The sequence below is a fragment of the Pelodiscus sinensis genome, chromosome 4 (assembly GCF_052426305.1).
Source record: "Pelodiscus sinensis isolate ZL-2025 chromosome 4, ASM5242630v1, whole genome shotgun sequence".
NCBI classification, from domain to species: Eukaryota; Metazoa; Chordata; order Testudines; family Trionychidae; genus Pelodiscus; species Pelodiscus sinensis.
This window is the reverse complement of record NC_143055.1, coordinates 2447812-2475699: the sequence shown is the minus strand read 5'-3', so window position 1 is coordinate 2475699 and position 27888 is coordinate 2447812. Positions and strand designations below refer to the sequence as shown.

Here is a 27888-nt window from a genome sequence, read left to right as displayed (position 1 = left end):
ATCTTGGGTTGACCTGGTGTCCAGTTACAGCTGGGGAGGTTGACCAGGTGGCCAAGGAGAGCTGGGGTTGACCTGGTGGCCAGTTACTGCTGGGGAGGTTGACCAGGTGGCCAAGGAGAGCTGGGGTTGACCTGGTGGCCAGTTACAGCTGGGGAGGTTGACCAGGTGGCAAAGGAGAGCTGGGGTTGACCTGGTGGCCAGTTACAGCTGGGGCGGTTGACCAGGTGGCTAAGGGGAGCTTGGGTTGACCTGGTGCCTAGGAAGAGCTTGGGTTGACTTGATGGCCAGTTGCAGATGGGCTTGACCTGGTAGCAAGTCAGAGATGGGGTTGTCCTGCTGGCCAGGAAGAGCTCAGGTTGACCTATTGGCCAGGAAAAGCTGGGTTTGACCTGGTGGCCAGTCAGAGCTGGGGTTACCTACTGGTCAGAGATCAGGGTTCACTTGGTGGCCAGCAAGGGTGGATGAGAGTGCCGCAGGGCCTCAGGCAGCAAAATTTCGCAGGGCCCCCCCTTTAATACAGCGCATGGGCGGGGCCTTGGAAAGCGCGGGGCTCAGGGCAGCCGCCCTGCTCGCCCTGCCCTAAATCCGCCACTGGTGGCCAGTCAGAGATTGGGGTTGACCTGGTGGCCAGAGTGAGTTGGGGTTAATCTGATGGCGTTAGAACAGGTGGTGTTGACCTGGTGGCCAGGAAGAGTTGGGCTTGACCTGGTGGCCAGTTAGAGATAGGGTTGACCTGGTGGCCAGTCTGAGATAGGATTCACCTACGGGCCAGAGATCAGGGTTCATTTGGTGGCTAGAGATTGTGGTTGACCTGGTGGCCTGTAAGAACTGGGGTTGACCTGGTGGCCAGTCTGAGATAGGGTTCACCTACTGGCCAGAGATCAGGGTTCATTTGGTGGCTAGAGATTGTGGTTGACCTGGTGGCCTGTAAGAACTGGGGTTGACCTGGTGGCCAAGCTGGGGTTGACCTGGTAGCCAGTTAGATCTGGGGGGTTGACCTGGTGGCCCCTGAGATGTGAAGTTGATGTTTTAGCTGATCTGAGCCAGGGTGGATCTGCTGGCTGGTTGGAGCCAGGGTTGTCCTAGAAATTTCTGCCTTTTTTCGATGGAGTCAACCTAATACCTGGACTGATTGAACCTGAGAACTGATGTTGGAAAAAGGATTGAGTGCACCTGGCAGAGCCTGAGACCAGTACGGGGCAGCCTCCCCCACTGGAGCCCCCTGCAGGGACCGGATTAGCAGCAGGTCCCTGGACAAGGATCCACAGGCACCTGCATCCGTGAGGCAGGTGGAAAAGTGGCAGTTGCCTGCTAGCCTGGCCAGATTAGTGGCTTGTGAGTCTCACCTTGTTCACGCTGCAGTCGGGTAAGAAAGGCAGAGTCTGGCCCTTCGGAGGAACCATCTTCCCCATTCATCACAGCCCAGGTGCCCTGCCCCCGGGCTACCAGTGGCCACCGGTCCCACCATGTCCTGCACCTGCTGGGTGCTGGGACTAGTAGCCTCCTGAAAGGACCAGATTAAAGGATCAGGGTCTCCCTAGAGCAGCTGGCCAACTCCGATCATTCAAACATCTGCAAACACTTGGAAGATGAGGTGATAGAGAACAGCCAGTATGGATTTGTAAAGAACAAATCCTGTCAAACCCATCTGAAAGCTTTCTTTGATAGGATAACGAGTCTTGTGGATAGGGAAGAGGCAGTGGACATGGTATACCTAGACTTTAGTAAGGCGTTTGATACGGTCTCGCATGATATTCTTATCAATAAACTAGGCAAATACAACTTAGATGGGGCTACTACAGGGCTGGCTTTACTATGAGGCGAACTAAGGGGGCTGCCCCAGGTGCCAGACTGTGGGGAGGTGGGGGTGCCACTAGGACCCAGAGTGTAGACAATTGTGTCTGATGCTGGTGCAGATGGATTCTCTCTGCTCTAGATGCACAGAGATGGTGCAGGGCCACGAGAGGAGTAGAACAGGAAGGAGGCAGAATTGAGACCTTTCAAAGTTTTGGCCCAAGGGAGGGGGTATTGGGGCATCATTTGACTTCCCCACCTCAGGTGACAAAATGTTGTGGGCCGGCCCTGAGCTACTATAAGGTGTGTGATTCGAACCACCAAGGGGTTTGATTCAAACGAACGCTTCCCGGAGCCCACTTCCTGGTTCGAATCAGCTGTTGAGCAGAATAATGCGCGGGCGAGATTATGCTAATAAAACATGGGACATTTAAATCCCCGCTTCATTAGCAATTTCGGTCGGCTACATTTGCATCCTTAGCTTGAACTAGGGAGCAAGTGTAGATGTACCCAGAGAGTAGTTATTAATGGTTCACAATCCTGCTAGAAAGGCAGAACAAGTGGGGTTCCGCAGGGGTCTGTTTTGGGACCGGCTCTGTTCAATATCTTCATCGATTTAAATATCGGCATAGAGAGTACGCTTAGTAAATTTGCAGATGATCCCAAGCTGGGAGGGGTTGCAACTGCTTTGGAGGATGGGGTCATAATTTAAAATGATCTGGACAAATTGGAGAAATGGTCTGAGGTAAATAGAATGAAGTTTAATAAGGAGAAATGCAAAGTGCTCCACTTAGGAAGGAACAATCAGTTTCACACACAGAATGGGAAGTGACTGTTGTGAAAGTAGAAATGTCTAGGAAGGAGATCTAGGGATTATAGTGGACCACAAGCTAAATATCAGTCAACAGTGTGATGCTGTTGCAAAAAAAGCAAATATGATTCTGGGAGGTGTTAACATATGTGTTGTGAGCAAGACACGTGAAGTCATTCTTCCGCTCTCCTCTGCACTGATTAGGCCTCAGTTGGAGTCTTGTGTCCAGTTCTGGGCGCCGCATTTCAAGAGGGATGTGGAGAAATTGGAGCGGGTCCAGAGAAGAGCAACAAGAATGATGAAAGGTCTAGAGAACATGACCTATGAAAAAAGACTGAAAGAATTGGGCTTGTTTAGTTTGGAAAAGAGAAGACTGAGAAGAGACATGAGAGCGGTTTTCGGGTATCTAAACGGGTGTCTCAAGGAGGAGGGAGAAAAATTGTTCTTCCTGGCCTCTGAGGATGGAACAAGAAGCAATGGGCTTAAACTGCAGTGTGACGTAGTGGGGGTACCTTGCTGGTTGCTATACTGGGCAGTGGGCTGTGGGTGACCTCCACTGGCTGCAGCACAGCCCAGCAGGGCAGGGGATGAGTCATTATGCAAGGGGGCTTCGAACCTGTCTGACCAGTGATCTCCCAGGGAGCGGAACAATGGGAAGAAGGGGAGTGAAGCCCTGGCTGGGGGCAGGGCTGGAAGTGAGTTAGGGAGGTTCCTTGCTGGTACCATGGAGGAAGCAGCCTAGGCAACGGGCTGGGATTTAGGGGGCCAGGCTCCCCCATCTCAAGAGGGACTGAGGCATCCTAGGCCTGCCCTGTAACCAGATGACATCTGTGCTGTGCTGTATCCTGGAGAAGCAATAAACTCCCTCTGTTCTACTGGCTGGGGGAGTCTGTCCGTGCCATTATGGGGGTGCAGGAGATGGGAAAACCCCGACGTGCCATCACAGGGAGGTTTGGGTTGGACATTAGGAAAAAGTTCCTACCTGTCAGGGTGGTCAAACACTGGAATAAATTGCCCAGGGAGGTTGTGGAATCCCCATATCTGGAGATATTGAAGAGCAGGTTAGATAAATGTCTATCAGGGATGGTCTAGGACAGTATTTGGTCCTGCCATGAGGGCAGGGGGCTGGACTCGATAACCTCTCGAGGTCCCTTCCAGTCCTAGTGTTCTGATTCTATGAAACCCCACAGAACAGGTCCACCGGCTATGACCTTAGTCAAAATCAGGAGATTTTTCTTTCTATACAAATGAAACATTGCATTTTGGGTTCCTTTAACTCCCCTGGCAGTGTGCGTGGGAGAGTGACAGAGGGAGTAAGTTTGTTTTTTGTGCCCTCAGGTTTTTTACACTGATTTTGATCCCTACCACAGGAGCCCTGGGCCCCAGTGTGACACTGTCCCTTGGAGGAGTCCCCCTGTATCTCCCGCATTGCTTATTGTTCATTCCCTCCGGGGGCACCTGGCATTGGCCACTGTTGGCGGGCAGGCCACTGGACTGGATACCCAGTCTGGCTGTTGTGATGTTCTTACCATGGTGATCTTAGCAGGGCAAGGTTGTGATCTGCTGAAAGTCCTCTCTCTCACCAGCTGCGCGTATCATTAGCACTGAGGACGTTATGAGATTTACCTTGCACAGCTGGCGCTAAAGCAAATTGTAAATTGGGGAGGCAGCCAGAGATGAGCCCCCACAGAGACTAGCAGGAGAGTAACCAACGCCCGGGAGGGGCATCACTAGCCCTTGTCCAGCAAGGGAGCTAAACTGCAATGGCTCGCCCGCCTGCATGAGGACACTCCGTAGGGACCTGCTCTGCTTTGCCTGGAAATTCAGCCAACATGCCTGGACGTAGGGTTCCCAAGCACAGAACATAGGAGCGGCCGGCCGGGGTCAGACCGGAGGTCCAGCTAGCCCGGAGTCCTGTCTGCCCACAGGGACCAATACCCCAAAAGGAATGAACCGAACAGGGAACCATCTAGTGATCCACCCGTCGCCCATTCCAGGGACACCCTCCCTGCCCAGCCTGGCTAGTAAGCATTGGCGGGCCTGTCCTCCGGGAACGTATCAGCACATGGGCTAAGTGCCTGAAAACCAAACCCGGGGGCCCACGCCTGCCTTCCTGCTGACCCGCCACGCTGCAAGCAACATGGGCAAACTGAAGACTCCAGCTGAGGGGACTGGCCAAATCCATGGAGGTGAGAAAATAGAGCTGCCCAGGCTAACAGGGCCGAGCATTTAGATGGCGCGTTTCTCTTCTGTTGGGAACCGCTCGGACTTCGGCCTAGCCCTTCTAGCCACTTACGCTCCATCTTTGCACCCTGGGCTGGGGGGCTCCCCCTCCTTGCCGGCATCAGGCCCACATGGGGGAGGAGAAAGGTTAGCATCCCCTCGCCTGCTGCTGCTTACTGGCTCTGGGTAACGGGTGCGGGTGAAGCAGCCCCCCTCCCTTGATTAACCAGGAAAACGTCACGTTTAACCCATTAACCAATTACATGGGATTTTACATCTTAGTCGGGGCGACTGGGCGGAGGCCGGGGGAGGTGCCGTTCTGAACACACCGTGTGCTGTGGTGTGGCCGGGGGAAGGGATTTGGGTGAGGGCCCATCCTAAGAGCTGATGGCTGGTGCCCGCCGGATCCCTCCTGTGAACTGGCCTGACTCTGGCCACGCCCCCCACCTGGGACCCCCACCTGCCCCCCAGCTGCCTTACGGCCCGTGGGCGCTGGTCTGCTGACTCTGTCTCTCCCTGCTCCTGTGGCTGTCCAGACACGCCGAGGGGTGGAATCGATCCACTCTCCGGAGAGCCCGGCAGCGCGGCCGGCGAGTGGGCACCGGGGAGCTCCAGTCTGTCATTCGCGGATGGGCAGGATCGACCCTGGGCTGCAGCCGAACGGGCTCCGTTTCCCTCGCCCACCCGGCCAGCTGGCACATCCCCCGGGCGTGTGGCTGTGCCAGAGCAGAGCTGCCTTGGGGGAGCCTGTCTGAAGCATGCTCCCCGGAGCCGGGCACGGATCGCTCGGCCAGCGCAGGCTCCCGCCTCTGCCCGCGTGAGGGGGCACGAGAGCTTCCCAAACTGTGGGGCAGGCCCCCCCAGAGGGGCTGGGAGAAACATTCGGGGGCCACGGCTCCCTGCTCCACTCCCAGCTTGGCTGTGGCCCCAGCTCCGTCCACTGTGTCAGCCCCACCCCCAGCCCCGGTGCAGTTCTGCACCCAGCCCCCATCCCCAGCCCGGTGCAGGTCTGCACCCAGCCCCCACCCCCAGCCCGGTACAGGTCTGCACCCAGCCCCCATACCCAGCCCGGTGCAGGTCTGCACCCAGCCCCCACCCCCAGCCCGGTGCAGGTCTGCACCCAGCCCCCACCCCCAGCCCGGTACAGGTCTGCACCCAGCCCCCACCCCCAGCCCGGTGCAGGTCTGCACCCAGCCCCCACCCCCAGCCCGGTACAGGTCTGCACCCAGCCCCCACCCCCAGCCCGGTACAGGTCTGCACCCAGCCCCTCCCCCCACCAGCCCCCAGCCCCCCCCACCCCCCCCCCCGGTGCAGCTCTGCTCCCAGCCCCCCACCCCCAGTGCAGCTCGGCACCCAGCCCCCACCCCCAGCCCCGGTGCAGCTCTGCACCCAGCCCCCCACCCCCAGTGTAGCTCGGCACCCAGCCCCCACCCCCAGCCCCGGTGCAGCTCTGCACCCAGCCCGCTCTCCCCGCTTCCCCGGCCCCGTTAAGGAAATACACCAGGAAGCAGCCAAGTTAGGGTATGTCTACACTAGCCCCCTAGTTCGAACTAGGGGGGGTAATGTAGTCATTCGGAGTTGCAAATGAAGCCCGGGATTTGAATTTCCCGGGCTGCATTTGCATAAAGCCGGCCAGCACCATTTTTAAATGCCGGCTAGTTCGGACCCCGTGCCCGCGGCTACACGCAGCTACACGCGGCACGAACTAGCTAGTTCGGATTAGGCTTCCTATTAAGAACTAGCTGTACATCTCGTGTTCCACACCTAGCTACTCCGTGCCGCGTGTAGCCGTGCGGCACGGGGTCCGAACTAGCCGGCATTTAAAAATGGCGCCGGCCGGCTTCATGCAAATGAAGCCCGGGAAATTCAAATCCCGGACTTCATCTGTAATTCCGAATGACTACATTACCCCGCTAGTTCGAACTAGGGGGGTAGTGTAGACAGACCCTCAGATCCCTCGTTCTGTCTGGTGCCCGCTTGCCAGCCCCGGGGACAGCAGGGCAAACGTCCCTGCGCTGCCCCAGCCAGAAGCGGGGGGGGGGGGGGGACGGGAAATTCACACGCTTCTTGGCTCGCGCTGCTCTCTGAGGCTGCCAGTGAGGGGCGAGTTAATGTGGCTGATGTGGGTCCCTCTGAGAGGCCCAAAGCCCGTAGCTGTCACTGGGAAGAGCCCCAGAGATCCCGGGGGGTGCCGGGTCAGAGGCTGACTGGCCCTAGGCACCCCTCAGACGGGAGCCACTGTCAGCCCCAGCAGTGAGCAGAATGGTCCCTAACCCATCAGCCGCTCCGTAAAGGCGTCCTTACGCTGCTCCAGCCTCAACGCCCCAGAGCTGCCTTGGAGAAACACGGCCCCCCCCCGGCTGCAAGCAGGGTAACTCCCAGAGGGCCATGGGCAGGCCGGGGCTTGCGAGGGGTCTGGCACCTCTGCAGGAACTGGGGGCACATGCTGTGCCAGGCGACGGTGCAGCGCGGGGACAAACCAGAGCACACCCTGAGCCGTCCTCTGACCCCCACCGCAGCGCTTCAGGGGCGTCAGGCTGAACCCAGGTGGGGGCTCCCTGTGGGCGCAGCAGCCTTCTCCAAACACCCTCCAGCTCCGACATGGTGTGACGTAGTGGGGGGACTTGCTGGGCTGTGGTGACGCCTGCTGTCTGGAGCAAGACCCAGCAGGGAAGACCTCGCTAGGCAGAGGTGATGCCAAACTTGTTGAACCAGACACCCCACATGGAGAGGAACAAAGGGAGGGGAATGCTGCCCTGGCGGGGGGCAGGGCTGGAAGAGGGTTAGTTAGTTCCTGGCTGGAAAGCAGGGAGAAGGAGCTGGGGAGGGGGCTGGGACTCCCCTATCCCAAGGGGGGCACTGAGGCCTCTTAGCCCCAGTTCCTGTAACCTGATTCCATCTGTGCTGCGCTGTGCTGGAGGAGCAATAAACAACCTCCATTCTACTGGCTGGTGGAGTCTGTTTGTGCCATTTCGGGGTGCCGGAGACGGGGGACCCCAACGCGCCATCACACATGTTCAGAACACAGGGCCAGCTCCAGCCCCCGCCAGCCGGCCGAGCATATGGGCCAGATTCCCCACCGAGGCAACCGGCATCGCTTCACTGGCTTCTCCACAGGGACCCGGCCCACGGCCCTCAGTACCACTGCCCCACTTACCCCAGCCGGGACCCGGCCCACGGCCCTCAGTACCACTGCTCCATTTACCCCAGCCGGGACCCGGCCCACGGCCCTCAGTACCACTGCCCCACTTACCCCAGCCGGGACCCGGCCCACGGCCCTCAGTACCGCTGCCCCACTTACCCCAGCCGGGACCCGGCCCACGGCCCTCAGTACCACTGCTCCATTTACCCCAGCCGGGACCCGGCCCACGGCCCTCAGTACCACTGCCCCACTTACCCCAGCCGGGACCCGGCCCACGGCCCTCAGTACCACTGCTCCATTTACCCCAGCCGGGACCCGGCCCACGGCCCTCAGTACCGCTGCCCCATTTACCCCAGCTGGGACCCGGCCCACGGCCCTCAGTACCACTGCTCCATTTACCCCAGCCGGGACCCGGCCCACGGCCCTCAGTACCGCTGCCCCACTTACCCCAGCCGGGACCCGGCCCACGGCCCCCAGTACCGCTGCCCCACTTACCCCAGCCGGGACCCGGCCCACGGCCCTCAGTACCACTGCTCCATTTACCCCAGCCGGGACCCGGCCCACGGCCCTCAGTACCACTGCCCCACTTACCCCAGCCGGGACCCGGCCCACGGCCCTCAGTACCACTGCCCCACTTACCCCAGCCGGGACCCGGCCCACGGCCCTCAGTACCACTGCTCCATTTACCCCAGCCGGGACCCGGCCCACGGCCCTCAGTACCACTGCCCCACTTATCCCAGCCGGGACCCGGCCCACGGCCCTCAGTACCGCTGCCCCACTTACCCCAGCCGGGACCCGGCCCACGGCCCTCAGTACCGCTGCCCCACTTACCCCAGCCGGGACCCGGCCCACGGCCCTCAGTACCACTGCCCCACTTACCCCAGCCGGGACCCGGCCCACGGCCCTCAGTACCACTGCTCCATTTACCCCAGCTGGGACCCGGCCCACGGCCCTCAGTACCGCTGCCCCATTTACCCCAGCTGGGACCCGGCCCACGGCCCTCAGTACCACTGCCCCACTTATCCCAGCCGGGACCCGGCCCACGGCCCTCAGTACCGCTGCCCCACTTACCCCAGCCGGGACCCGGCCCACGGCCCTCAGTACCGCTGCCCCACTTACCCCAGCCGGGACCCGGCCCACGGCCCTCAGTACCGCTGCCCCATTTACCCCAGCCGGGACCCGGCCCACGGCCCTCAGTACCGCTGCCCCACTTACCCCAGCCAGGACCCGGCCCACGGCCCTCAGTACCACTGCTCCATTTACCCCAGCCGGGACCCGGCCCACGGCCCTCAGTACCACTGCCCCACTTACCCCAGCCGGGACCCGGCCCACGGCCCTCAGTACCACTGCTCCATTTACCCCAGCCGGGACCCGGCCCACGGCCCTCAGTACCACTGCTCCATTTACCCCAGCCGGGACCCGGCCCACGGCCCTCAGTACCACTGCCCCATTTACCCCAGCCGGGACCCGGCCCACGGCCCTCAGTACCACTGCCCCACTTACCCCAGCCGGGACCCGGCCCACGGCCCTCAGTACCGCTGCCCCACTTACCCCAGCCGGGACCCGGCCCACGGCCCTCAGTACTGCTGCCCCACTTACCCCAGCCGGGACCCGGCCCACGGCCCTCAGTACCACTGCCCCACTTACCCCAGCCGGGACCCGGCCCACGGCCCTCAGTACCGCTGCCCCATTTACCCCAGCTGGGACCCGGCCCACGGCCCTCAGTACCACTGCTCCATTTACCCCAGCTGGGACCCGGCCCACGGCCCTCAGTACCACTGCCCCACTTATCCCAGCCGGGACCCGGCCCATGGCCCTCAGTACCACTGCCCCACTTACCCCAGCCGGGACCCGGCCCACGGCCCTCAGTACCGCTGCCCCACTTACCCCAGCCGGGACCCGGCCCACGGCCCTCAGTACCACTGCTCCATTTACCCCAGCCGGGACCCGGCCCACGGCCCTCAGTACCACTGCCCCACTTACCCCAGCCGGGACCCGGCCCACGGCCCTCAGTACCACTGCTCCATTTACCCCAGCCGGGACCCGGCCCACGGCCCTCAGTACCGCTGCCCCACTTACCCCAGCCGGGACCCGGCCCACGGCCCTCAGTACCGCTGCCCCATTTACCCCAGCCAGGACCCGGCCCACGGCCCTCAGTACCACTGCTCCATTTACCCCAGCCGGGACCCGGCCCACGGCCCTCAGTACCACTGCCCCACTTACCCCAGCCGGGACCCGGCCCACGGCCCTCAGTACCACTGCTCCATTTACCCCAGCCGGGACCCGGCCCACGACCCTCTGTACCGCTGCCCCATTTACCCCAGCCGGGACCCGGCCCACGGCCCTCAGTACCACTGCCCCACTTACCCCAGCCGGGACCCGGCCCACGGCCCTCAGTACCGCTGCCCCATTTACCCCAGCTGGGACCCGGCCCACGGCTCTCAGTACCACTGCTCCATTTACCCCAGCCGGGACCCGGCCCACGGCCCTCAGTACCACTGCCCCACTTATCCCAGCCGGGACCCGGCCCACGGCCCTCAGTACCTCTGCCCCATTTACCCCAGCCGGGACCCGGCCCACGGCCCTCAGTACCGCTGCCCCATTTACCCCAGCCGGGACCCGGCCCACGGCCCTCAGTACCACTGCTCCATTTACCCCAGCCGGGACCCGGCCCACGGCCCTCAGTACCACTGCCCCATTTACCCCAGCCGGGACCCGGCCCACGACCCTCAGTACCACTGCCCCATTTACCCCAGCCGGGACACGGCCCACGACCCTCAGTACCACTGCCCCATTTACCCCAGTCGGGACCCGGCCCACGGCCCTCAGTACCGCTGCCCCACTTACCCCAGCCGGGACCCGGCCCACGGCCCTCAGTACCACTGCCCCATTTACCCCAGCCGGGACACGGCCCACGGCCCTCAGTACCGCTGCCCCACTTACCCCAGCCGGGACCCGGCCCACGGCCCCCAGTACCGCTGCCCCACTTACCCCAGCCGGGACCCGGCCCACGGCCCTCAGTACCACTGCCCCACTTACCCCAGCCGGGACCCGACCCACGGCCCTCTGTACCGCTGCGCCACTCTGCAGCCCATGTAGCACCAGCCCCACAGCTGGCCCACCTGCGCTTGGGAGGCTGACCTGTGCATGGACTGGCCCTCCCCTCTCCTGCCACGGGGGCTGCCCTTGGTGGGGCTCCAGGGCGGTGCCTATAGAAAAGCACCTTTGTGAAGAACCCTGCCCCCCGCGCCTCTTCTCGGATGGTCACCCCCAGTCCCAGGTGGGATAAGGGGGCGGCTCGGGCTCACCGTTGCCAAGTGCACTGGCACAACGCACGGAAAGCAAAGGAGTCAGCGGCCTGAGGGAAACTCGCTGCATTTGGTGATGGATAGAAGCCCTGGCTCTCCAAACCCACGGCCCACTCCCTGTAAGGCCCAGCTGTGGGCACACGTTTGCACTAGCGTGCCGTGTACTTGTGCAAGTGCCTGCACACTTGGCCACAACTGCCAGGAAGGCATCGCGGACGGAGTGCCGGTGCGTGCACGGGAGGTGCACGAAGCCAATCACAGCACTCGTGGGCACAACAGGGAGGTGAACTTCTGAGTGTGCAATTTCCACGTGTGTTGGTGCATTTTTCACTCTTGGACTCTCCGGCTCGTTTCTCCAGTCCCAGTCTTGCCCTCGCATTGTAAGGAGCTAGGAGCCCTGGGCCGCTGTTCAGGTCTAGGTCTGCCTGGGACGGCCTGGCCACGCCGATCGCAGGAGAGGCAGGGCTGTGAGCACAGGGCGCCTGGCTCTTCCGAATAGCCCCGGGAGGCCCTGGGGGCGCATGGGTCCCCGGGAAGGGTGCCGGAGGGAAACTGAGTCCCGCCTCATTTCCGCTTCTGCTCCACTTGCTGGAGGCGCCTCGTGAGGTCGTCGATCCGAACGTTCTTGAGGTGGAGCAGGTGTTCCAGACGCCGCACCTTCATCTGCAGGATCTGAGCAACGGGAAGCACACGGGCCGGGCTGGTCTTCCTTTGCCAAAGGCAGGGGCCCAGCCCACCCCTTGGTTCCAGCCTCTGAGCCTCGCCGGCTGGAGCCGGTTCTGAACGGTGCGGCTTGCGCGTCTCAGCTCACTGTCACGCCCCTGGCTCCGGGTGCCAACTCCCACGGCACAAGCCCCAGCCTTGCTGTGCACGCTAAATCCCCAGCTCTGGGAGTCAGGTGAGCAGAGGGACCAGGCAAGGCACTGGCCCGCACGGTTGGCAGTCTGGCCCGAGCACCCCCCCAAAAGCAGCGCTAGCACCTCGCTCTTCCCAAGCACTTTACTCCAGTAGCCCTCAAAGCGCTCGGCAAGGGAGGTCAGGATCGTGATCCCATTTTATAGATGGAGAAACTGAGGCACAGAGCGGGGCGGAGATTAGCTCATGGTCACCCAGCAGGCCAATGGCAGAGCCAGGACTAGAACCTAGGGCTCCTGAGTCCTGCACAGTAGCCACTAGGCTACACTCTCTCCTGGACAAGAACCCTCCTTTTTTCATATATATTTAAACTGTTTAAGCCAATGGCAGGGGCTTGAGGCTGGACAGGATCTTTGGGTCTGGCAGCAAAGCCTGGCCTTGTGCATCCCCTCAAATCTGCAACCAGACCCACCCGCCTTTCCAGCATCCCCAGGAAGTGACACAAGATTAGGAGGATCACGCAGCTCTAGGCTCCTGGGTCTCAAGCTTTTTGGCCTCTGGCCCTTCCCGCTCAACGCAACCTTTTCATGGCGACCAGCCAACCAGCCATGATGACAAAATGGGTGCAGGAGGCGGTGGGGGGCCTGGGTGGGAAGGAGGGTGCAAGAGCAGGCTGCAGATGGGTCTCTGGGAGCAAGGGTGCTGGGGCAGGCTGGGGTGGTGGATCTGGGCTGGAGGGAGGGTGCAGGAGGGGTGGGGGCGGGGACGAGGACTCTGGGTGGGAGGGCACAGGAATGGGCTGGGGTGGAGGTCTGGGAGGGTGAGTCCAGGGGTGGAGATCTGGGCGGGAGGGGGGGTGCAGGGTGCGGGGGGGGTGGGGGTGGAGGTCTGGGAGGGAGGGTGCAGGTACGGGCTGGGGTGGAGGTCTGGGAGGGAGGGTGCAGGGGTGGGGTGGGCTGGGAGGGAGGGGAGGGGTGGGTGGGGGTGGAGAGGGCGGGGGCAGGTCTGGGAGGGAGGGTGCAGGGGCGGGTGGGGGGGGGTCTGGGAGGGAGGGTGCAGGGGTGGGTGGGGGTGGGGTGGGAGTGGGGGTGAGGTCTGGGAGGGAGGGTGCAGGGGCGGGTGGGGGTGGAGGTCTGGGAGGGAGGGGGCGGGGGGGGTGGGGGTCTGGGAGGGAGGGGGGGGCGGGTGGGGGTGGAGGTCTGGGAGGGAGGGGGTGGGGGCGGGTGGGGGTGGAGGTCTGGGAGGGAGGGGGTGGGGTGGGGGGCTGGGAGGGAGGGGTGGGGGGGGTGGGGGTCTGGGAGGGAGGGGGTGCGGGGTGGGTGGGGGGGGGGTGGGGGGGAGGTCTGGGAGGGAGGGGGTGGAAGCAGTCAGAGTGGGGGTCTGGGCATGAGGGGACTGGGGGTCGCTTACTTGGCTCTGGGTCCCCTGCTGCTCCCATTGGCTGGGATTCTGGCCAATGGGAGCAGCGGGGAAAGCCTCCAGGTGAATGGTTTCCCCACAGGGGAGGGGGAATGAATGAGAACACACTACGCTGCTTCCTCCCCCCATGAACTGGATCAGGCCTGCGAGACTCGGGGCTCCCTGCCCCCCACAATAGGAAGCCGGGGCTGGCGCTCCAACCTTGCAGTGGGGGAGGCCGATCCCCGAGCTCGCAGCCACCCGCAAAAGGGCCCGGTCCGGTCCGCGGGCGACCCTTGCAGAGCACTGCAGAGACCCTCCTCTTGAACTCTGGAGAGACCCCCCTAGGGTCCCACCATCGCGACTAGCGGAGGAGCTGAGCTGGAGGCAGCCAAGGTGGGTAAGTTGAGGAAAGCCGGCGGGGGAGACACCTCCCTGCTTGCTGAGGTCTCCCCCCGCGGGCAGCACGGGAGAAGCGGGGCTGGCGGAGGGGTGTGGGCAAGGAGCGGCTGTTCCCCACCTATGGGCGGGTGGGCGGAGCCTGGCGTATTCGCGTCCTCACCTGGACCATCTCCTGAGACGCTAGCAGAGCCTGCTCCCGCGCCGCTAGGTGAGCGCCAAAGTTGGGGTCTCCCTGCACGGCCTGGGCATAGACCTGCTGGCCCTTGTCCATCCTGGGGACAGAAGTAACGGAGGAGGGGAGACACTTGCCCAGGGTGGGGCAGGTCCCTGATGGAAGAGGCAGGAGCCCTGACCCGGGGCAGTAAGAGCTAGGCTGGGCACAAGGGACCAGATGCCACAGGCCGCCTTGCTCCTTCCACGGCTCCCACTCTGCCTTAGCAAAGGTTCCCCGCTCGCTGCCCCTGCCCCTGGCTGAGTGCACCGACATGCCCCCCGGGGCGCTGCTGGGAGTCAGGAGGGTCTCCGGGGCCAGCCACAGGGCTACACGCCAGGCAGCGGGGAGGTCGGCACCATGACAGCGGCCCAGGCAAACCGAAAGCCCAGGCGGGTCGGATTCCCCAGCGGGCGGAGCCCTGGCGGCTGCAGGAGGCGGGTGCCCAGGGGCGCTGGGCTGTGCCGGGGGGGCGCGCCTGGTACACACTACGGGCGCAATGAGCCTCGCTCTGCGGATCAGTGGAACCGCACTGACCTACCCCAGCTGGGCCCGTGTGCAAACACGTGACGAACACAGCACGTGGGTTTCCTCACCTGGCCCTTCGCTCCCATGCAGCTGGGGGCATGGCTGCGTTTCCCTTGCCCTTTGGGCCATAGGGCAGCACAGAAGGGACAGGCACCCACCCCCCTGCCACCTGGCCCTCGTGGAGCACCCGGCATCCCCTGAGGGGCTCCCAGCCCAGGAACCAGGAGGAGCCGAAAGGACAAGGCAGGAGTGACACCGTGGCCAGTGTGTCGGGCAGCCCAGGCAGGCTTTACCTGTCAGCGTGGGGGGGCTGCTGCCCAGAGATCCCTACTGCGTCCGTCTTCGGCTTTGCCGCGTAGCCTGAGGAACACAAACCGGGCCACGTCACCGCGGCTAGGGCCCAGCTCAGCCCTGCTGCCCAGGTGACCTGCTTCCGTGGCATCTCCTGCACGAGCAGAACTGAGCCAGAGGGAGGCCGCAGGCCCGGGCAGCGAGTTCTGTGACTCGGGTTACAACTCCTGCCTGGAGCAAGGTTCCAGCAACTCCCCCCGGCTGGAAGCAGCGGAGAGGAGGGACACACACAGATGCTGCGGGGGGCGGGCGGTGTTGTATGCCAAGATCGCGCAGGGCCCCAGGAGCTCACAGGTGCCGGCTGGGAGTCACAAGGCATCAGATGGGCAACTTTGAACCCAGCGGGGCCAGTGAGAACAGGGCGGCGCTCGAGCGGGGGCATGGTACCTCGCTAGCACTGTCCCTCTGAACAGCCCCGCCCCGCCCAGCCCAGCAATGTCCATCAGCAACGCCACGGTCCCTGCCTTCCCGACAGAGAAACTCACACGTGGAGAGGGGGAGGGACTTGCCCAGACCACACCACAAGCCAGCGGCACAGCTGGATCGAAACCCCGACCACCTGCTCTCCAGCCCAAGCCCCCTGCTTGCTGGCCCTGAGAAAAAGGCAGGCGGCCTCACAGGCTTCAGTTTCCCGCAAGGGATTCTGGCGCCCTTCAATTCCAGGTGCTGCTCGGAGCCCCCCCCTGTGCTCCAGCGACTCGCCCAGGGTCACAAAGCCGTGCGGCAGGAGCAGAAGCCTACTCGCCCCGAACATGGCCTGCACGGAGATGCCCGCCAGCCCTACCTGTTTCCAGGTGGCCGTTCTCGTCCAGTGCATAGCGCGTGCCCGGCTCCTGTGCGGAGAACCAGAGAGAATCGTGGGTCAAGGGAACAGGCGCTCAGCCAGCCCGCTCCGCTGGAGCCGCTGCACCCAGGCGGGACTGGGCCAAGTCACATCACAGCAACTGGCTTCTGGGGCCACACGGGGGGAGGGAGAGCAGAGGCCGCCCGCTATGCATACTGGTGTCTGCCCCGAGCCCCAGGAATAAGTCCCGCTCTCTCCAGCAGCCATTTCTGGCTGGAAATGCTCATCCGCAGTGCCAGTCCCAGCGGGAGAGGGTCCCCAGCCTGCTCCCACCCCGCTCGGCTTGGCACGGGGGTAAAACCAGCGCAGCCCCCTTGCAGACTCTGGGGTTCCGTGGGACTGACACAGAGATGAGGCCAATCTGGCTCCCTGGCCCAGGGCCCCGGAAGCTGTTTTGCACGGTGACCTTCTGCAGCCTCACGTGTGCAAAATCTGTCCCCCCTCCCCTGGGCCCGCGTCTGAATCCTCCCTGCTCGGCCACAGCAGACGCTCGGCCGTGTCTTTACCTGCCTGCTGCACCCGGCGGTCTGCGCGCACGTTCGGCGGAGAGCAGCCGCCAGGCCGGCCGGGTAGCGCTCCTCGCACAGGCACTCTGCTCTGTTCACGGACCACGCGCCCATCATGGCTGCTAGCCAGGCTGGGCAGGGGGTGCCCCCAGGCTCCGTGTGCCAGGGGCTGGGACTGGGTGCGCATGGGAGGCTCCCTGGTCCGTTCCCTCCCTCTGGGCACCGGGCATTGGCCGCTGTGGGCAGACTACACAGGCCCTAGGGAGAGCTTCTGCCATCCGTGGGTGCTCCACCTCCGCCAGAGGTAGCTATGGCAACAGGAGAAACGCTACGGCCGGGGTGGAGCCCCTCAGGCCCAGGGGCCGGATGCAGCCCCCAGCTTGCCTGGATCCGGCCCTTGAGGCCTGGGGCTCCCCACCCCCCCACAGGGGAGCCCATGCTGGTGTGTGGGGGGGGGTTGTCTTTCACTTGTGTGCAGACCCTGACTGATTTTTCTGTGGGTCTGTGGCCCCTGACCCAAAAAGGTTCCTCACCCCTGCCCTAGGGCTTGGGGCTCAGGGCCCCTGGGTGGCTCTTACCACCGCCTGGCTCTGGCTCCCTGCCTGGCCAGGCGGCGGGGCCTCGGGAGGAGAAGGTGCAATGGTGGGGGTCACAGAGGGGACTGGGCCTTGTGGCCCCCCCACTTGTACATAAGCAATTGACATACGTGTGGGTGGGTGCTGCAGCTCCCCCAAGTTTTCCACCCGGCTTCCCCATGCCCAGGGGCCGGCCCCACGTCCTGGCCTCCAGGCAGCCCCACTGGCCCTGTGTCACGGCCTCCAGGAGGCCCTTGCAGGTTCCCACTGGCCCCATCAGTTTCAGCCCCCCTTGGGGTCCTACCACTCCACCATTCCTATGAGCTCTGCAGCCTGCCATCCGTGGGGTCCCGGCCACCAGTCCTGAAGGCTACACTGCTGCTCTGGGTCCAACCCTGGCATCTGGTCCGTCCGATCCGGGAGAGCTGGCAGCTCTGGGTGTGACTAGCCTGGGGCAGGGAGGGGCAGAGTGCAGCAGCCCCATGCACCACTGCCCTTGTACGGCTGTGCTGGTGCGCCTGCCTCCTGTCGACACCGCGCTGTCTGCCCCAGGCGCTTGGCCAGTGTAACCGTGTCCCTCAGGGCCGTGGATTCCCCCAGCCCCGGATTTACACCACGAGTCTGCAGCGTGGCCCGAGCCTCGGAGGACTCTTGAGACCAATCTCATTCTCCAGAGGATTTTCGCTGCTTGCCCTTCCATGGCATTACCCGGCCCCCCGCCATGCGCCAGCGCCCACCCAGTCGCTAGCCACCCTGGGCCGCATCCCTGGGGCCTGCTCACAACGCACGGCCGGGAGGGGTTAGCGGTGAGCGCCTGGAGGTGGGCTCACACCTCGAAGGAGGAGGGGAGCCCTCCCCTGCCCACGGTCTGGAAGTTACAGACCCTCCTGGATCCTGGAGTGCCCCTGCATTAATCCTTCAGTGGCCTTTACCCCCCAGATCCCTCCGTCCTGCACATCCATCCCAAGAGCAGGGATCCCAGGGAAACAGGCAGCCCCACAGAGCCACACGGATGCCCTCTGCTGTCTATCTGGGAGGTAACGCCCACGAGCCGGGCCTCTCACAGGAGGTCCTTGCCCTAGTGGCTGGGCTGTCTCTTGCTCTAGACCGGGGCGGGGAATCTTTTTTGGGTTGGAGGCCACTGCCCCACAGAAAAATCAGTCGGGGGCCACACGCAAGTGAGAAGCAAACCCCCCCAAAACCAACCCCCCCTCACCGACGTGGCCCCCAATGGAGAAGCAGAGAGACACTCCCCTCGTTCCCAAGTAGGTTTTGTGGGCTCCAGCCCTGCCGTGGGTTGGGATGGGGGGCTGGATCCAGGCAAGCCAGGGGTCACGTCTGGCCCCCGGGCCTTAGGTTCCCTACCCCTGCTGTGGAACATGCACCCCCTACTGGCCCCTGTGAGCAGTGTGGCTAGGGGTTAGCTGTGGGTTGATGATGTTCCATCTCTTGCTGGGCAACTGCAGGTTTCTGGTAGCAGCCGTAACTGTTTGATGTGCTGCCGCGCCCTGGGAGCACTCCGAATAACAACAGCCATGTGCTTAATGCCTCCTCTCCGAGGACCTCCACGGAATCGGATCCTCGAACCCCACACAGGGAGGGGGGCTAACAGGCGCTGGGGTGGGCCCCGTTAGCTCTCCCGGTAAGGAGACCCCCAGGATTCCCGACTGGAAGGAGCTAAGAGCAGGGAGAGAAGAGGGCCCAAAGGGGGAGGCATGGAGTGAGAGACCCAGGAGCAAAGGAGTTTGGGGTTCTTTCTGTCTGGGACAGGAAGCTTAGGGAAGCTACAGCCGTGAAGCTAGTCCTCTGGCGGCCCTGACAGTGGGCTCCAGGCAGGCAGCCCAGTGTATGTGGCTGGGCTGCAGGGCTGCGTTACTAGAAGAACCAGACCCCACAGGACCTGACCTGGCTGTCAGGAGGAGAAGGAAAAGGGGAAGGTCCTGTTACGGGGGATGTGCTGGCTGGTGAGCCACTATTCTACAAGAATTAAATGAATTAACCCCTACCCGCTTGCTGGGAGGGCCTAGCAGGTCCACTTAGAAAATGGGGAAACTGAGGCACACTGCAGGGCAGTGACTCACCCAAAGGCACGCCACCCCTCTGTGAGAGTCAGGACCAGCGCTCGCCCTGGCAGTCCCTGTGATGACCCCAACAGCCCTTTTCCCCCGTCCACAGCTGTAGGCCCTCCTCGGACGTGCGCACCCAGCACGTGCTCCCCGGGGAGTCTGCCTGAGCAAGGGGCTCAGCACGTGGCCCCTCCACACAACGGTCACACAGCGAAGCCACCCACTGCCGCGGGAGCGCCGCTGACCTTGTGGGCACCAGACACCGCCTTGCTCTGCTTCTCCTCGATTCTCTGCCGCAGCGGAATCAGCACCAGCTCCACTGCGCCGGGCGTGCACTGTACGATCTTCCGGATCACGTCCGCCGGGATGGAGAAATTCAGCTTGCTCAGCACCTTCCTGCCAGGGCGGGAGCAGCAGAGGGTCAAACCACAGGATGGGCAGGCGCTCTGCAAAACTGACCTGAGCCCTGCAATAAGCATCTCCCCTGGGCCGAGGCGGACGATGCTCAGCCGGGGCACGTGAGGGTAGCTCCCCGCATGGCCGGGTAGCGACTGATTCACACCACGCGAGGCTCGTGTCCAGCTCACGGGGGGAGGGACACAGGGGTGGGCAGCCTGACAGACATTTTCTTTGCCACTGCCCAGGGGCCGGGTTGCCAGACTGCCGGTTTTATTCCCGCCCACATTGCTAACGTGAGGCACGTGAAGCGAGGGGTGTGCCGACTGCACACAGCGCTGGCTGGGAGAGCCGTGAAGTCCTGATGATGGGGGGGGCAAAGGGCCCAGCAATTCAAACAGGTCCTAGGCTCCCGGCTACCCCTGGTGTTACTGCAGCAGTCGGAGCCCCGGGCCCTTTAAATCACTGCCGGAGTGCCACACTGCACGCCCTGGGCGGCTCGAAGGGCTGTGGGGAGGCCCCCCCCTTCCTCTCAAAGCCCCGCCCCTTGTGGGAGTGCAGAGCAGGCCTCCACCCCACCCCTTGCCCAGGGACCCATGGAGGCTGTCGGCTCCCCTGGCAATGCACTTCCTCTGCATCCAATCACAGCACGGCTACGGTTCACTCAGCAGACCCACACATTCCAGGAACGCAAGCGCTGGGAGCAAACCTGCCCTATCTGGGAAGACTGTCTTGGCTACGACACTCCTGCAGCCCACGAGATGAGGGAGGGCCTCTCCTGCGGCCCAGTCACTAGCCTGGGCTGCCCGTCGCTGGCCTAGAACCCTGCTGCTCTTGTTTCCAGCAGCCTGCCCTAGAGAGGGGCTGAGGACTTGTGGGGCGGTCAGAGAGACAGGACATCCAAGTCACAGGCAGAGGGTGCAGGAGCGGAGAAGCTGCACGGTACTGGTAGGTGGGGGTGAGGCTGGAAAGATGCAGGAGAGGTTTCCTTTATCCTGTTGGGAAACTGACGCACTGGTTTTCCCTAAGCACCCTGCTCCACAGCCCGACCTCCCCAGCACCGTGCACCTGGGCACCGTTACCTGTTCAGATGGCTCCAGTTGGACAGTTTCTGCTGCGTTGAATTAGCTGGCACATAATTGTGCATTTCCACCATTTTGGGAAAGTAAAACTTCACCACTTCTGCAGCGAGAACTGGAGAGGAAAGAAATGGGGGAAATCAAGGACGACGCAGAGCTCGGAGTGGTGAGACTAAGCGAGCGACCCTCCTCTGCAGCATGGAAACAACGTCGATCTGGATGCCAGGCAAGATATGGTCTACACCACAGCCAGGACTGCAGGGGTGTCCCTCAGATGCCAGAGCAAAGATGCTCAGCTCACACAGCAACTGCGATTCAAGTGCTTGTCTGAGAGGGTCCCACTCTGGAGCCGCTGAGCCTCATGCAGGCAATACATGGGTGGGGCTGGTGCACGTCAGGCACAGGAGCCATTCGGACAAATATAAGAAGAATTTGTCATGCGACATCTAACCGGTAACCCTGCAACCCTGTCCTGGGATCAGAGACATCCAGGTTGTTTCTCCTTCCCGCATCCCCCCAAGCAAATCATAAGCCAGTTCCTGGCCCCCCAAACAAAGAGATTGGCTTAAAATCCCAGGAGCTGAACACAGATACATGTTGGCTCCTCTCATTTGGCTTGGAGGTGTGTGCATGCTGCTTTGTTGTTGTTTTCAAGCTGTCAGAACTCATGTTTTCACACTTTTCTCTGTCGCCAAGAGAGCTAGGCACCGACTTCCCTGCTTTGGAAACGCCAGCTGAGGGGCTCACCTCGGCAGCCAGGGCTTTACGGAAAACGTCGACAAGCCGGAGTGTTATGATAAGTGTGCAAAAATTGGCACCTCCAGCTGGTTCTGCTGGTCACAATGGAGCTTTAGAACCACCTGTGCAGCCCCTCCCTTTAGGCATTGTGGGCAGGTGGCATCAACTGAGTCAGCTGCGCCTTATATCGGAGATCTCGCCAGACTGCTCCAGGATCGGGGAGGCTAGAGGGGACTTAAATCCCCCTTTGCAACTAGCCCTAAGCTGTGTGCAGTGTGGCCCCAGAGGCTAGGGATGTGACTGGAGTCCCATCCACACACACACACTCTCTCTCTCTCTCTCGCACACAGACACGCACACAGGCTATGTCTACACTGCAGGCTTCTTGTGCAAGAAGTTTTTGTGGAAGAACCCACACTGCCACGTGCTTTTGCACAAGAGAGCATCCACACTGCCACGGACGCTCTTGCACAAGAAAACTCTGATGGCCATTCACAAGAAACCCCTGTTGTCCGTCCACATGTGCCTGTTTTGCCCAAGAGCTCTTGCGCAACAAGGCTTATTCCTGGTAAAAAGAGGAACAACTCTTGTGCCAAAAGCCCTGTCTTCTGACCATCCGCTGTGCAAAAACGCGCTTACAGCGTGGACGCGCCACGAGTTTTTGCGCAAAAACTCTGCAGCGTAGACGTAGCCACACCCTCTCACACTCACACCCACCCACCACACTCACACCCACCCTCTCACTCACACCCACCCACCACACTCACACACCCTCTCACACTCACACCCACCCACCACACTCACACCCACCCTCTCACACTCACACCCACCCACCACACTCACACACCCTCTCACACTCACACCCACCCACCACACTCACACCCACCCTCTCACACTCACACCCACCCACCACACTCACACCCACCCTCTCACACTCACACCCACCCACCACACTCACACCCACCCTCTCACACTCACACCCACCCACCACACTCACACCCACCCTCTCACACTCACACACCCTCTCACTCACACCTACCCACCACACTCACACACCCTCTCACTCACACCCACCCACCACACTCACACCCACCCTCTCTCACTCACACCCACCCACCACACTCACACCCACCCTCTCACACTCACACCCACCCACCACACTCACACCCACCCTCTCACACTCACACCCACCCACCACACTCACACCCACCCTCTCACACTCACACCCACCCTCTCACACTCACACCCACCCACCACACTCACACACCCTCTCACACTCACACCCACCCACCACACTCACACCCACCCTCTCACACTCACACCCACCCACCACACTCACACCCACCCTCTCACACTCTCACACACCCTCTCACACTCACACCCACCCACCACACTCACACACCCACCCTCTCACACTCACACACCCACCCACCACACTCACACCCACCCTCTCACACTCACACCCACCCTCTCACACTCACACCCACCCTCTCACACTCACACCCACCCACCACACTCACACACCCTCTCACACTCACACCCACCCACCACACTCACACACCCTCTCACACTCACACCCACCCACCACACTCACACACCCTCTCACACTCACACACCCACCCACCCACCACACTCACACCCTCTCACACTCACACCCACCCACCACACTCACACCCTCTCACACTCACACCCACCCACCACACTCACACCCTCTCACACTCACACACCCTCTCACACTCACACCCACCCTCTCACACTCACACCCCCCAGGCTGCACAGCGGGTCTGTGGGGCCGGCGCTGGGTGTAAGGCAGAGGGGGGGGTGTGAAACTGCCCCCCCCCCCGAAACCCCTGTCCGAGGCCGGGGGGGAGGGGCAGGGAGCCCCCCCCGGGCAGGGCTGAAGCGTTCACCCCCCGCCCCGCCCCCACCTGGGGGGGGTCGCGGCCTGCGCGGCCCCCCCGCCCCCACCTCCGTCGCTGAAGTCGCGGGCGACGCTCCTCCTGGGGCGGGACAGGGGCAGCGCGTCCAGCCAGCGGTAGAGCCCCGCGAGCCCCGCCTCGCGCCCGCCCGCCATGCTGCTGCCGGCGCCATGGCAACGGCCGCGCGGGGGCGCCTGGGAGTCGTAGTCCCGGCCGGGCGGGCGGGGGGGGCTGTTGCCAGGCAACGAGCGAGCGCGGCCACCGCCCCGCACCCACACTCGGGGGGGCTCCCCACAGCGCCCCCCGCCCCTCCCCGGGGCCACACTACGGGGGGGCACTTCCGGGGGGCTCCCCACAGCGCCCCCCGCCCTTCCCCGGGTCCACACTACGGGGGGGGCACTTCCGGGGGGGGCTCCCCACAGCGCCCCCCGCCCTTCCCCGGGCCCACACTACGGGGGGGCACTTCCGGGGGGGATCCCCACAGCGCCCCCCGCCCTTCCCCGGGGCCACACTACGGGGGGGGCACTTCCGGGGGGGCTCCCCACAGCGCCCCCCGCCCTTCCCCGGGGCCACACTACGGGGGGGGCACTTCCGGGGGGGCTCCCCACAGCGCCCCCCGCCCTTCCCCGGGGCCACACTACGGGGGGGCACTTCCGGGGGGGATCCCCACAGCGCCCCCCGCCCTTCCCCGGGGCCACACTACGGGGGGGGCACTTCCGGGGGGGATCCCCACAGCGCCCCCCGCCCTTCCCCGGGGCCACACTACGGGGGGGGGCACTTCCGGGGGGGGGCTCCCCACAGCGCCCCCGCCCTTCCCCGGGGCCACACTACGGGGGGGCACTTCCGGGGGGGATTCCCCCACAGCCCCCCCCCGCCCTTCCCCCAAAGCCCCCCTTGCATTGACCCGCCCCAGCGCCTGCCCCCCCCCCGACAGTCCCGGCTGTGCCCCCCACGGCGGATGCACATCCCAGGGAGCGTAGACCTGGCCCCCCTGCTCCGGGATGACGGGGCCGCTGCGCCCGTGCCTTGGTGTGGAAATCACACCGGTGGGAGGCCACGTCCCGTGCGCAGACGTCTCAGGCACTTCGCCAAAGAGCCAATGCCCGCTAACCAGACATCAGACAGTTTCACAAAGAAAAAACAGGCTCTTGCCATTTCACTCAGACTGGGCATCGCCTCAAAGACCTCGCCACATGCATCCTGCTTCAAAGAGACTGTCACAGCAGACTTCAGAACTGTATTCATGCTTAAATCAGACACTTCACCAATGGGCCTTAACAAAGATGCTAATTAGCTTACCCATTACAAAGATAGCTTCCCCAATTATCACCCCTAATATCATTATCTCATAGACACTAACCTGCCCCCTCATCCCTCCTCTGTTCTAAAATCTGATTTGTCAATTTTATATGTGTTCACTTTTTTTGACTGTATCCCTTTGGTATTTATGGTTGTGCCAATTTTCTTCCACAAATTGATCTGAGGAAGCGGGTCTGGTCCACGAAAGCTCATCACCTAATAAACCATCTTGTTAGTCTATAAAGTGCTGCATAGTCCTGTCTTTTGTTTCTCTGACACCTCTGACCCTCATTCCATGCGAAGGAAGGGTAGTCACAGGAGGAATTGTGTGCTTCCTTCAGCGTCCTGTCACAAGTGAAGCTATTTCGACTTCAGCGACGCAATTGCCATAGCTGAAGTTGCGTAGCTTAATTCGACTTTCGCCCTGCGGTGTAGTCGTGCCCAGAGAGATCAAGGCACTCGAAAATTCAATTTTATTTCAAAAGAGGCTATTTTGAAATGTGGCGCATTTACACAGGGCCAAATTTCAAAATAAAGGGCTATTTTGAGCCATCCATTTACTCCTTATACAACAAGATTTACAGGGATGGCAAAATAGCATGTCCAATATTTCAAAAATTATTTTGAAATAGCGGAAACATTCCTTGGACTCAGGGTATCTATTTCGGGATACCTCTGGTATCCCCAAATAGCACTGCAGTGTAGATGTACCCCAAGTGACCTTTCCCAGCGTCACTAATGAGTCCATGGCTACGCCAGAGGGAACAGTTTTTCTGATTCCCGGTTCTGTTTCTGACCCTTGTGCTGATCCAGGAACAGAGAAACTGGTTCAAAAGTGAATAAAAACAACAGTGAAACAAACTGGAGTTTCTCTTCATTGCTCCGTTCTGAGAGGATTTTACAACCGCAGCACAGAAGTAGGCGCCATTCATTTCGCTAATACTTTTAATTTCAGCGCCAGTTTGGCAGAGTGCAAATTCCAACAGCAGTCACTGCCCTTGAAGTTTATAACCTACATGACGCTTAAAGGCCTGATCAATTTTTGTAAAATAAATTGAATTACATAATATTAAAAATTAACCCTAACCTGGATTATTAAAATGCCAATTTTAGCCTGAAAATTCACCTCAAGGCCCTAGTCATGTATGTGCTAAATTTTACTTACAGAAGTAAACCCAATGATTCACGTGAGTAAAGTGAATCGGAGCGTGTGTATGCAAAAACTCACCACAACAGGTAGGTGCTACCCTGGTGCTTTGCTAGAAACACAGCTGTCACCTTGCTGTTAAATACGGTATCTGGCAATTTTGCAGAGCACCACTAGGGGGTAGCACAAGATCCCTCAATTTCCTCTGAAAGCAAGAATTCTGGGGGAACCTGCTGTTGCTTGGCCATACACAGCCAGGTTTTCGGTTTTGCTTTGCAAAGGACTGAGGCAGAGTGTGCAAAAGCTGCCTGGCTTTTGGGGAGCTCAGCACAACAAACACGTCCCAGCAAAGAGTGAGCAACAGGTGCCCAGCTGCTAGAAACTGAAAATGGCACTGAAAATGGACGCCCCAGCAGGGAGAGAGAGGCTCTGATCCCGTATGTGCAAGCTGAGTGTTGTGCCCATTGACTTCCCTACAGCAGCACATTACGTGCAGCAGGATGGGGGCAGTAGATAGGATAAACCCCAGCACAAAGGACAAGAAGCTTGGGCAGTGGGGGGGGGGGGTTGTTTTCACAGGCCAGATTCCAGCCGGAGATGTTTCAGAGAGCCCCTGCCTGCTCTGGGCTAGTGTCGATCTAGTCAAGTTTCACGAGCGGCAGCTCTGCTATTGGCCTGCTTGAACAGATCACTCTGTGCCTCGGTTTCCCCTTCTGCAAACGAGGCACAGTGACACCGCCCTTCCCTTTGCAAAGTGCTGGGAGGGCTTTCATAGAATCATAGAATCATAGGACTGGAAGGGACCTCGAGAGGTCATCGAGTCCAACCCCCCGCCCTCAAGGCAGGACCAAGCTCCACCTACACCATCCCTGACAGATGTCTATCTAACCTGTTCTTAAATATCTCCAGAGAGGGAGATTCCACCACCTCCCTTGGCAATTTATTCCAATGTTTGACCACCCTGACGGTTAGGAATTTTTTCCTAATGTCCAATCTAAACCTCCCCTGCTGCACTTTAAGCCCATTACTCCTTGTCCTGTCCTCAGAAACCAAGAGGAACAAATTTTCTCCTTCCTCCTTGTGACACCCTTTTAGATATTTGAAAACCGCTATCATGTCCCCCCTTAATCTTCTTTTTTCCAAACTAAACAAGCCCAGTTCATGAAGCCTGGCTTCATAGGTCATGTTCTCTAAACCTTTAATTATTCTTGTCGCTCTTCTCTGTACCCTTTCCAATTTCTCCACATCTTTCTTGAAATGTGGCGCCCAGAACTGGACACAGTACTCCAGCTGAGGCCTAACTAGTGCAGAGTAGAGCGGCAGAATGACTTCACGAGTTTTGCTTACAACACACCTGTTGATACAACCTAGAATCATATTTGCTTTTTTGCAACAGCATCACACTGTTGACTCATATTCAACTTGTGGTCCACTATGACCCCTAGATCCCTTTCCGCCATGCTCCTTCCTAGACAGTCGCTTCCCATCTTGTATGTATGGAACTGATTGTTCCTTCCTAAGTGGAGCACTTTGCATTTCTCTTTATTAAACCTCATCCTGTTTACCTCTGACCATTTCTCTAACTTGCTAAGGTCATTTTGAATTATGTCCCTATCCTCCAAAGAAGTCGCAACCCCACCCAGTTTGGGCAGCGAGGCCAAGAGTAACATTTAAACAGTGACGGAGGAGCCTAGTTTACATGTTCAAATCATAGAATCACAGACCTGGAAGGAAGCTCTAGAGGTTATCGAGTCAGGTCCCCTGCATTCAAGGCAGGACGACATAATAACCAAGCACCACCTAGATCATCCCAGACAGGAGCTCGTCTAACCTGCTCTTAAAATTCTCCAGTGATTCCACAACCCCCCTGGGCAATTTATTCCAGTGTTTAACCACCCTGACAGGCAGGAAGTTTTTCCTAATGTCCAACCTAAACCTCCCTTGCTGCAGTTTAACCCTAATGCTTCTTGTTCTATCCTCAGAGGCCAAGGAGAACAATTTTTCTCCCTCCTCCTTGGAACACCCTAGCCACTCAGGCCTGGTCTACACTGAAAACGTATGCTGATGCAGCTCCAGCGCTCAAGACTGTGCAAAATCCACATCCCTGGGCGATTTAGCTATGCAGCCCCATCCCTAGGGGCAGAGGCAGCTAGACTGACAGAAGAATTCTTCCATCCATCCCGTTACCATTGTCTGGGGAGGGGGGTTCTTTTAAGTGGCTGAAGTGTGTGTCCACGCTGCAGGGCTCCAGCCATAGAGCTATGGTGCTGCTGCTACACCATGTAGACAAGACCTC

At 61.1% G+C, this 27888-nt stretch overlaps 1 protein-coding gene across 2 annotated transcripts; it reads right to left on the bottom strand.

Annotated features, from left to right (window-relative positions):
* Positions 1-2687: 2687 nt before the first annotated feature.
* Positions 2688-23413, bottom strand: SPEF1 (sperm flagellar and cilia associated 1). 2 transcript variants are annotated; one of them, XM_075931092.2, is made up of 7 exons: positions 23196-23413; positions 20493-20604; positions 19260-19410; positions 15808-15856; positions 14966-15032; positions 14094-14205; positions 2688-2939 (listed from the first exon to the last, which is right to left on the bottom strand). In XM_075931092.2, the coding sequence occupies exons 1-7, from the start codon at positions 23299-23301 to the stop codon at positions 2913-2915; spliced, it is 624 nt and encodes a 207-aa protein (XP_075787207.2). In that variant the 5' UTR covers positions 23302-23413; the 3' UTR covers positions 2688-2912. The 2 variants fall into 2 exon arrangements, with proteins under 2 accessions (XP_075787207.2, XP_075787206.2); XM_075931091.2 differs by lacking the exon at positions 2688-2939 and adding an exon at positions 11329-11950 and having other exon boundaries at positions 23196-23384.
* Between the last annotated feature and the right edge of the window lie 4475 nt (positions 23414-27888).